Source organism: Arachis ipaensis, chromosome B08 (assembly GCF_000816755.2).
Source record: "Arachis ipaensis cultivar K30076 chromosome B08, Araip1.1, whole genome shotgun sequence".
Classification (NCBI taxonomy): Eukaryota; Viridiplantae; Streptophyta; class Magnoliopsida; order Fabales; family Fabaceae; genus Arachis; species Arachis ipaensis.
In genome coordinates this window covers 125,805,161-125,815,372 of record NC_029792.2, presented here as the reverse complement: position 1 = coordinate 125,815,372, position 10,212 = coordinate 125,805,161, and the positions used below count along the sequence as shown (strand labels likewise).

The following is a 10,212-nucleotide window of genomic DNA, read 5'->3' as shown; positions in this document are numbered from 1 at the left end:
TTTTTTAAAAAACTTATTTTATTTTTTTAAAACCAATTTTTCTATTCAAAAACCAGTTTTTTAAAATTAGTTTCTATTTTTATAATCGATTAAAATCGATTTTTAAATTTTATAACCAATTAATAACCAATTTTATCAGATAAAACAAATTTAGTTAATTAATCAAGATTGAATTTTTAGTTAACCAAAAAATAGATTTGGTTTTTGGATTAATCAAACTATGTGCAGTCCTAGCGAATCGTGCCTCTTCAGCTATTTTTTTATTGAATTTAAAAAATTAATTTTATATTTTTATTTTTAAAATTATAAATTTAATATTAATAATTAAAAAATAAATTATGAAAAATAAAATATTTTAAATTATTTAATATATATAGAAAATATAAAGGAAATAAAGAAGGTAATTTAATAGACACTGAAAACAATGATTCAAGCACAACTATTTTAACAATAATAATGAAATTTATTTATTATCAAAAGGTTTTTATTTTTGCAATGATTTAACAATTCTATTTGTCTATTTTATTTAAGAAGGATGTGCACATCTATTATCATGTCTAAAAATAAAATTAAAGTAAGAACAATAATACACAATTATACAAATATTTTTCTAGAGATCATACAGAATTATTTATTTCACTTTTTTACAGGAAATAGTGGAGTTTTGAGAGATTATATAAAACTATTTATAGAATTGGCGTGTCATATCTTTTAGAGTGTTTTCGATTTATTTTTTTATTCATTAAATATAATTTGTTATGATGAATTAATTATTTATAGTCTTTATAGTCTAATATAAACTTTAAAATATTATCCAAATTAAAAATACATCAATCACAATATTAGATAAAAACTGATTATGCCAATGTATAGCACTATATTAAAACTGATTAATTAGATTATATTTGTTTCCAATGAGGTGGTCGAGTTTTTAGACCTAATCATAGTTGGAGTTGAGAAAGGTCAGAAAAATACTAATACTTTATTTTTAATATCCAATAATAATAAATATAAAAATTAAAACTAATATATTTTGTACAAAATAATGAAACGTATATTATACTCAAAGTATATTCAATTCGTATCAGTTGTCATTATTTATTGATTACGTTGACAAATTTAGTTATTAAAAAAAATTTAAATTAAAACACACTATTATTCCATGTTTTCATTTTTATTTTATTATCATAAAAAGTCATATATACTAGAAGAGAACCTCATCTTTTAATTAATGGTTCTTCTATTCAGTAGTTTCTATAAAGAAAATATGGATGATTTTGTTCTTTTAGTTCTTTTAGTTCTTTGGTGTGTACAGAAGACACATAATAATATTATATTTGGCAAAAATATATGAAATTTTGAAAGGTTTAAGCAATGGTTTGGCTCTTAGCGTATTCGTAAATAAAGTGTAGAATGAATAAAAATATGGCTAATAAAAGAATAAAGGGTTAAAGCTTCCTCAATACTAAAAGTCATAGTATATCATGGGTGTTCTATACTTTTTTTGAATTTGATTGTTTCTTTATTATTGTATGTTAATCTATTTAATTTGTGTTAAAGGGACTTATGATGATGATTTTATTGTGTTAGTGTAAGAAGTAAGTGTTATATTTATTTTGTATGCTCTTAAACTTTATATGTCCCTGATATATATTTATGGTTGAGTAATTATTAAAAAAATTCATTTAATATCTATTTTATATTTTATTTAAATGATAATAGTGAATAAATATTTTTTTCAAAATAAATAATACGATTTTTTTATAAAAATAACGTTTAAATAATTGTGAAATTAGGTTATACCACAGATGATGATAAATATTTTGGCATTAAATCTGCTATAAAATAAATTTTTAGGAATAGAATGTTGTATTATATAATTTAGTTATATTTTTCTTGCACATTGAAATAGCAACTGCTTGAGTTCTAAGTCCTTCCAGCGCTTGTTGAAATTCCTCCACATATGCATAGTACAAAACCTGTGATTAACCCCTGGCATAACTTCTTGTAGAGCAGGAATTAGCCCCTGTCAATAACTAAGTTAGTAATCATATACTATAAGATAACTGAAGACACCAGTTATAGACAAGTTACCTTCTGTTTGTCAGACATGAAGTGCCAATCAAATTGCCTGTGATCCCCGATATCTTCCAACAAATACTCCAGGAATTCTTTCCAATTATTCTTTGTTTCTGCATCAACTACTCCATATGCAACTGGGAATAGATGATTGTTTGCATCTTGAGCCACGGCTGTCAGCAGCTGCCCCCCAAAATAACCCTTCAAAAATGCTCCATCAAGGCATAAAAAAGGCCTACATCCTTGCTTGAATCCTCGTTTGCAGGCATCTAGACATATGTAAAGACTTCTGAACTTAGGCAACCCTTCTTGTTGTGGGGTTGTGCTCATACGGCAGGTGGATCCTGGATTGGCCTTACGGAGCTCATTCAAGTAAGTCCTTAACTTCAAATATTGTTCCCTTTCTGTGCCCTCAATGACATCCTTAGCCTTCTCCATTGCCCTAAACATCATCCTCTCTCCGACACATATATCAAACTCAACCTTGAACATATCACGAGCCTCTCTATGAGACAAATTAGGACAGACTCTAATCTTGCTAATCAACTCCTCGGACACCCATTTACACGTCACTGACCTGCTTTTGTTACTCCTTGGACATGTATGCTCATCGACCAATGTTTTGATTTGGTAACTCGGGGGCTGGTTTCTCCTTGCACAGTAAACTTCCCATGGACAAGTTTCATTGTAACATATTACCCTGCACCTGTGTGGTTCAACCTTGAGAAAAAAGGCCTCTCTGCCCAGCTGAATACTGTACTTCCTGACTGCATCCTTAAACTGCTGCATCGTGCCAAACTCCATTCCTAATTCCAGTCTAATTTTACCAAATTTCGTATCTGGATTATACTGAGGGAATACCGGGTTTTCATCCTCAGAATCAGAACCAGGTCGGGTGTGCAGCTCTTCAGAATGATACTGATACTCAGTGGGTTCTTCATCCTGGTCATGAGGGTTAGGAACAACCACCCTTGGAGCCTGATTCTCTTCCCTAGGTGGAAGAATCTTCTGTCCAGATGGACGGGGTCTTTGATGATACCTCCGGCCTTGAACCCCACAACCTGCATCGTCATCTAATTTTACAACATAAAGCATTCATATGATTAATTTTTTAATTAGCAAACATCTTATGACAGGTAAAACACAGTCCCAACAATATTCAATATTTCAACTAGGATCTACAATTCATGTACTTACCAGCATGTGCATCACTATTGTTTTGTGGTACAGGTTGAGCTCTACCAGATGGTTGGGGCCTCGCATGTTTCTTCCTGGGTTTTCTTCCCCTGCCTTGGGCTTCTTCAGGATTAGATTGACCCGCCTGGTCTTCAACATGTGTCTGATGGTTGTCTCCTATGTTGGGGGCCTCGTTTTCCATTGTTCCAGCCTGAGTTTCATTACAAACCTTTTCAGTAGCAGCCTCATCTGGCAACGCAGAATCATACCCCCCTTTGTTCAGCATTGTTTCGTCCTCTTCTTGCTCTTCTTCCTCCTGATGTGGGGGATCATCATCCTCTTCTTGCTCTTGTTCCACCTCTTGTGGGGGATCAGCTTGATGATTTGATTGATTTTCTGAAGGATCTCCCTCTACTTCTGTATTTTCATATCCTTCATCCTGTTCATTTTCTTCTGCTTCATGCTGATGAATTTGCTGATCCACTAAATCAAGAGTCTCAACTTCTTCGTTACCAATAAGCTCAGCCTCATCAACATACTCTGGCTCCGCATCAACTGGATGCTCAAAATACAAGTGGACCCTGTTTTCATTCCTCAATGCAGCTTCACACAACTTAACCACATCGTCATCCCTCCTGAGCACCCGTAACCCGTTACCTAAATCCTTCCCGGGCTCCAACCAATAAACTTCAGTATACCTAGTATACCCTAAATCTAGAAACAAGCCTTCCACAAGGAATAGGTTGCATGTATCAACGTGCACCCTGTCGATGATACTCACTGTACCACCATTATACTTCAGCACACCATCCGCATCTTTCTCTAACCAACCCCGATGGTGATAAACAAATGTGATATGTGTAGCCATCTGACAAAAGTCATCACAAAAGTTATAATGAGCTAACACAACACATCAAACTACCATCATCATACCTCCATATTCAAACCCCAACTGGCTGATAATAACAACAACAAAAACATAAAATGCTTACCAAAATTTTCGTTCTTCCACAACGATTTCTTCACTCCGAATCAACGCCAAACGTGTCACTGCATATGACGTTACGAAATCCAAGAGACGGATATAAAGCGACAGCAGACGAACACAGACAGAGACCACCACCAAGAAACTCTTCAGTTTCGCGCGTCCAACTTCGTCTTAGTTACATATGGTCTTTCACTAAAGGGTTAATCTAGTAATTTCATTTGAATTGTCCAATTAGGGTTTCAAAAATTAGGGATTTAGGAACAAAACGGATAGTGAAGCCTAATAGGGAGGCCACGTTGGACTTCCGTTTGCCACATCACCAAGCGCCGTTCAACGGAGAAGGGTTCTCCTCACGGGTGGTCAGATTTGTACCGTTTTAAAATTTTTGGAGGGTATTATTGTCGTTATCAAATATTAGGGTTATTTTTGTCAGCGTTTTACAAATTCGGGGGCATAATTGGTAATTTACTCTTTTTTAAAAAGAATTGCTATTATGAGAGAGCAACTAATATTTGTGATGTTCTAAAATTGAAAAAATAAAAAATTGCTATTTAATATTCTGAGAATTGCTATTATGAGAGAGCAACTAATATTTTTTTAAAAGAATTGCTATTTATTCTTTTACAAAACTCCTATATTTTTTTCACTATCTCCAATTTCATTAGCACATACAAAATTCTCACATTTATGTTCAACTCTTTGCGCAATTTAGAGAAGGAGCAGAGGAAAAAATACTGGTACAAGTAAAAAATATGAGTGTCTTCTTCTATTGAGTTGTAGCTATTTTTTCTTTGTTGGGGTTCTATAATTTCTCTCAATTTCTGGCTATGGAATGAAGGAGAGATGATGAAAAAAAAATAATTTTAATTTTAATTTTAAAATATTAATCAAATATCCACCTAATCAAAAATTTCTGGTTATTGATCAAAATGCAATGAAGTATCCTTGTTACCTTGTACATATTGAACTTTCTTATGTAATAGAGAGTGGTATTTCTAGTTTATGCAGGGCATCAACTTCTATTCTATCTTATGAAGTTAGCGTGATACCAAGATTCGATTCCCCAGCTATTTGTTGGAAAGGATTATCAGATCCGATCTTCCTGTGAACCTTTGAGCTTTGGCTTACAGAGCTGAAAGGGATTTTATGCAGAGTCAGAAGCTTTCACTCCAAGAAACTTCTATTGCTATTAATGGTTCATTCATAAAAAAGATAAATGGTACTTTCCAATGAGGTGGCCGGAAACTGGGGCATATTTGGAAAAGTTTGCAGGCTCGATAGGCCTCATGGTGGACGAAGTTCATCTCCGCAGATTTGATGGCCTTCTGGTAAGTGGTAACCAATCTTTATGAAGTTATTATAAAACAATGACTTGTGCTTCAAGTAACTAATAAAGTGTTTTGATGCGAAGGAAAATGGAGGCGTCCATCGCTGTGTAATTGCAAGCATTACGGTTAAAGCTCCTGTTTGTGAAGTATGGAATGTTCTCACTGCCTATGAGAAACTGAGTGAGTCATCTATTCTTTTTCATGTACCGAAAACCACACATCGAAAATTTTATTGAAAATATTCTAGATGAATTGCTATACTCGATCAAATTGATTCAATGTAATTTGTTGCAGGATCATTCCAAATTTAGCAATCAGTAAGATTTTATCGCGATATAACAATAAAATCCGCATTCTTCAGGTATGGAATCATATTTAGCCATCTCTTGAACAAGTTTAGGCATGAATTATGTTTTGTTTAAACACAACACGATTGATGTAACTTACATAGTTTAATTGACATGCAGGAAGGGTGTAAAGGCCTTCTTTATATGGTGCTTCATGCTCGAGTCATATTAGATTTGTGTGAAAATTCAGAGCAAGAGATAGGTTTTGAACAGGTTGAAGGGGATTTTGATTCGTTTCAAGGAAAATGGATTTTTGAACAACTAGGAAATCATCACACATTTGCTGAAGTACTCTGTGGATATAAAAATGCACAAAGATACTTTCCTTTCGGAGGCTATCATGGAGGAGGTTTGTCTATTAGATGGTTCAACCATACTGTCAAAAATTGATCTCCAAGCAACAAAAATATATTGATATAGTAATTGTTTTAATTGCTGAAAACCTTTTGGTTCTTTTGCTTATTTCATTTCAGGTCATTTTTGAAGATCTACCATCCAATTTGTCAGCAATAAGAGACTATGTTGAGAACAGAAATGGATTAAAAACTTCAGAAGCTAGTGGGAAGAATACAAATTCAAGGCAACAAATTGCTTCGTCTGGTTTTGAAAAGGAGGAAGACAATGTTCAAAGTTCATGTCAGCAAAGGCCGAAAGTTCCAGGCTTACAAAGGGATATCGAAATACTGAAATCCGAACTTGTGAAGTTCATTGCAGCACATGGACAAGAAGGGCTTATGCCAATGAGGAAGCATCTTCGTTTACACGGAAGAGTTGCTATTGAGAAGGCTATCACTCGCATGGGTGGATTCAGAAAGATTGCAACCATCATGAATCTTTCCTTGGCTTACAAACAACGAAAACCAAAGGGTTACTGGGACAAACTTGAAAATTTGCAGGATGAGGTGGGTTGCAAAATCTTCATTTCCTTCCTTATTCTATGCAAATAAGTCCCTAAAAGATGTTTTAGTAGTCATTGATTCATATGCAGTACATTATTGTTTTTGCATCTTAGATCATAATGAAACTCATTTGTTCACGCAGATAAGTCGATTTCAAAGGAATTGGGGAATGGATCCTTCATTTATGCCTAGCAGAAAGTCATTTGAACGTGCAGGTAGGTTTGAGATATCCTGCTCTCGACTTTGATTTCGCTGCTTACAATAAACTATAGATTTACATGGATTCCTTCAACTCTATTGAGGAAGAAAAACATGTGGAAATATCACATAAACTTATCATGTGTTGATTTTTTCACTATTGATATTGAGTATGGGATCCACAAAAACATCATATAAGGTGTGTTACGGCCAGGCCCAAACCACTAGCAGGCCGGCCCGACCCGAGCACCACCCGACCCGAACGGTCAGGTGCAAGGGGGTCAGTCGCCGACCCGGACACGCGTCCCTGACAGCTACGCTACAGCTGTGAGAAGGAAGCATCAAGGAAGGTGAGCCTGTCCTTGATGGGCCCACCTCTGACACGGTATATATGGGGAAGGTCCTACCCTTCTCCCAAGGTACGTCACATACCACCATCTTTTTTTCACCTGCATTCATTGCTGACTAGAGCGTCAGAGTGTCTTTGCAGGTGACACCCCCTCACACGAAGTGCTCGGAACATCGTCCATTCCTTCCCGGCAACTTACGACCAGGCGAGCCCCCATCTCATCATCAACCAGGATATTAATCCGCTTTCCTGATCACCCTCGCGGGACCTGCGATACGGTGGTTTAATAGCCTCCCGCAGGGCTCAGTGGCCAAGTTCTCGGATATAAGCCATGCCTTCTTAGCCCAATTCACCACCAGAATAGCCAAGGCAAAGCACCCAATCAATCTGCTTGGAGTGACGCAGAGGTCCGGAGAACCGACAAGGAAATATCTAGATCGTTTCAACGACGAGTGCCTGGAGATCGATGGGCTGACCGACTCGGTTGCCAGCCTATGCCTGACGAACGGACTCCTAAACGAGGACTTCAGAAAGCACCTCACGACGAAGCCGGTGTGGACAATGCAGGAGATCCAATGCGTAGCCAGAGAATACATCAATGATGAAGAAGTAAGCCAGGTCGTGGCTGCCAATAAACGGCAGCCCTCCTACAGTCAAAACCGGCACCACGAAAGCGGAGAAAGGCAGAAGAAACACGCCAGAGACGGCGGTTCGAGTAAGATTCCCAGGCCGTTCCCCCGCGTCGGGAAGTTCACTAATTACACTCCCCTCACCGCGCCGATTATGGAAGTTTACCAACAAATAGCCGAGAAGGGGATCTTGTCAAAGCTCCGACCTCTGAAGGAACGAACAGGGGGGAGCATGAGCCTTTACTGTGATTACCACAAGGGTTACGGACACAAGACACAGGACTGCTTCGACCTGAAATACGCACTGGAGCAAGCGATCAGGGATGGAAAGCTAGCTGAGTTCTCCTATCTCATTAGGGAGCCAAGGAGACGGAATCGCGATCATGAGGGCAAAGACAAGACCCGAGCAGCAAAGCGACGCTAAGAGCCAGAGGACAATGACCATGGCCTTACCATAGTGAATGTAGTAACAGCAAGGAACGCGGCGCCTAGGTCGAAATCGGCACATAAAAAAGACGCCAAAGTCCTGGCGGTTTCCACATCCTCTGCGCGAGGCCCCAAAAAACTTCCATCCATTTCATTTGGTCCGGAGGACCAATGGTTTGACGAGGTCGCGGAAAGCCCCCCATGGTCATTACGGCCAGGGTGGGAACTGGCCTAGTTAGGCGGATCCTTGTAGACACGGGGGCAGACTCGAACATCATGTTCCGCAATGTGTTCGACGCCTTAGGCCTAAAGGATGCCGACTTAAAGACTCACCAGCACGGCGTAGTAGGGCTCGGCGACCACTTCATCAAGCCAGACGGGATAATCTCCCTGCCGACCTCCATAGGAGAAGGCCAAGGGAGAAGAACAGTAATGGCAGAGTTCGTGATCCTACGAGACTCCACGGCCTACAATATCATCCTAGGGAGGAAGACCATCAACGACCTGGGAGCAGTCATCAGCACAAGGATGCTGATAATGAAGTTCATAACCGAAGAAGGGTCAGTAGGGTTTGTAAGGGGAGACCTGGAAACGGCAGTCGCTTGCAACAACGCCAGTCTCTCGCTGAGAAAGAAATCCAAAGAAGCATCAGGAGTGTTCCTTGCCGACTTGGATGCCAGAGTCACCGACAAGCCGAGACCCGAACCAGAAGGGAACCTGGAAAAGTTTAGAGTCGGCGACACGGAGGAGAAGTTCACCTTCGTGAATAGAAACCTTCCTCATGAGCTGAAAGAACCTCTGATGGAAATGATTAGGGCCAATGGTGACCTATTTGCCTGGACACCAGCCGACATGCTAGGGATAGATCCCCAACTCATGTCGCACCACTTGGCCCTTAAGCCAGAAGCCGTGCCGGTGGCCCAAAGGAGGAGGAAGATGTCACAGAAAAGGGCGGAAGAGGTGGCCAAGCAAACGGCCAGCCTCCTCGAGGCAGAATTTATCCGGGAACTTGACTATTCGACCTGGCTGTCGAACGTGGTCCTAGTAAAAAAGCACAGTGGAAAATGGAGGATGTGCGTGAATTATTCTGACCTCAACAAAGCATGCCCCAAGGATTGCTACCCCCTACCCAACGTTGATGCACTCGTCGACGCGGCGGCGAGGTACCGGTATCTGAGCTTCATGGATGCCTATTCCGGCTACAATCAAATACCGATGCACCGGCCAGACGAAGAAAAAATGATGTTCATAACACCAGGAGGAATCTATTGCTACAAGGTAATGCCCTTTGGCCTAAAGAACGCGGGGCCACGTACCAAAGGCTGATGAACAAGATATTCAGCGACATCATTGGCAAAACGGTAGAAGTCTACGTGGACGACATCCTTGCCAAGACTACCCGACCTGAAGACCTTCTAAGCGACCTGGGAAACGTGTTCGCGGCCCTCCGACGACACGGCATGAGGCTCAACCCTCTCAAATGTGCCTTTGCCATGGAGGCCGAGAAGTTCCTGGGATTCATGATAACCTAAAGAGGGGTGGAAGCCAATCCTGAAAAATGCCAAGCAATACTCCAAATGAAGAGCCCAGGCTGCGTCAAAGACATCCAGAGACTGGCGGGAAGGCTCACCGCCCTATCTCGTTTCCTGGGAGCGTCGGCAGCAAATGCCCTACCTTTCTTCAACCTAATGAGAAAGGGAATAGAATTTGAATGGACCCCGGCATGCGAAGAAGCGTTCGACCACTTCAAAGAGATCCTTGCAACACCGCCTGTGCTCGGTAAACCCGTGGTC

At 39.5% G+C, this 10,212-nt stretch overlaps 2 protein-coding genes across 2 annotated transcripts; both read left to right on the top strand.

Annotated features, from left to right (window-relative positions):
* On the top strand, window positions 5,628-7,171 carry LOC110266121. The gene is made up of 5 exons (XM_021110069.1): window positions 5,628-5,755; window positions 5,866-5,932; window positions 6,039-6,267; window positions 6,392-6,820; window positions 6,960-7,171. Exons 3-5 carry the CDS (start codon window positions 6,226-6,228, stop codon window positions 7,062-7,064), a joined length of 576 nt encoding a protein of 191 aa, XP_020965728.1. The 5' UTR covers window positions 5,628-5,755; window positions 5,866-5,932; window positions 6,039-6,225; the 3' UTR covers window positions 7,065-7,171.
* On the top strand, window positions 7,381-8,417 carry LOC107611715. The gene is made up of 2 exons (XM_016313612.1): window positions 7,381-7,434; window positions 7,665-8,417. Exons 1-2 carry the CDS (start codon window positions 7,381-7,383, stop codon window positions 8,415-8,417), a joined length of 807 nt encoding a protein of 268 aa, XP_016169098.1.

Bases quoted from the DNA above. Each gene is read 5' to 3' on its own strand.
- LOC110266121 (XM_021110069.1), top strand. From the start codon at position 6,226: ATGCACAAAGATACTTTCCTTTCGGAGGCTATCATGGAGGAG. The intron at 6,268-6,391 runs GTTTGTCTATTA...ATTTCATTTCAG, and splicing joins CGGAGGCTATCATGGAGGAG to GTCATTTTTGAAGATCTACC. The intron at 6,821-6,959 runs GTGGGTTGCAAA...TTGTTCACGCAG, and splicing joins TTGAAAATTTGCAGGATGAG to ATAAGTCGATTTCAAAGGAA.
- LOC107611715 (XM_016313612.1), top strand. From the start codon at position 7,381: ATGGGCCCACCTCTGACACGGTATATATGGGGAAGGTCCTACCCTTCT. The intron at 7,435-7,664 runs GTACGTCACATA...AGCCTCCCGCAG, and splicing joins GGTCCTACCCTTCTCCCAAG to GGCTCAGTGGCCAAGTTCTC.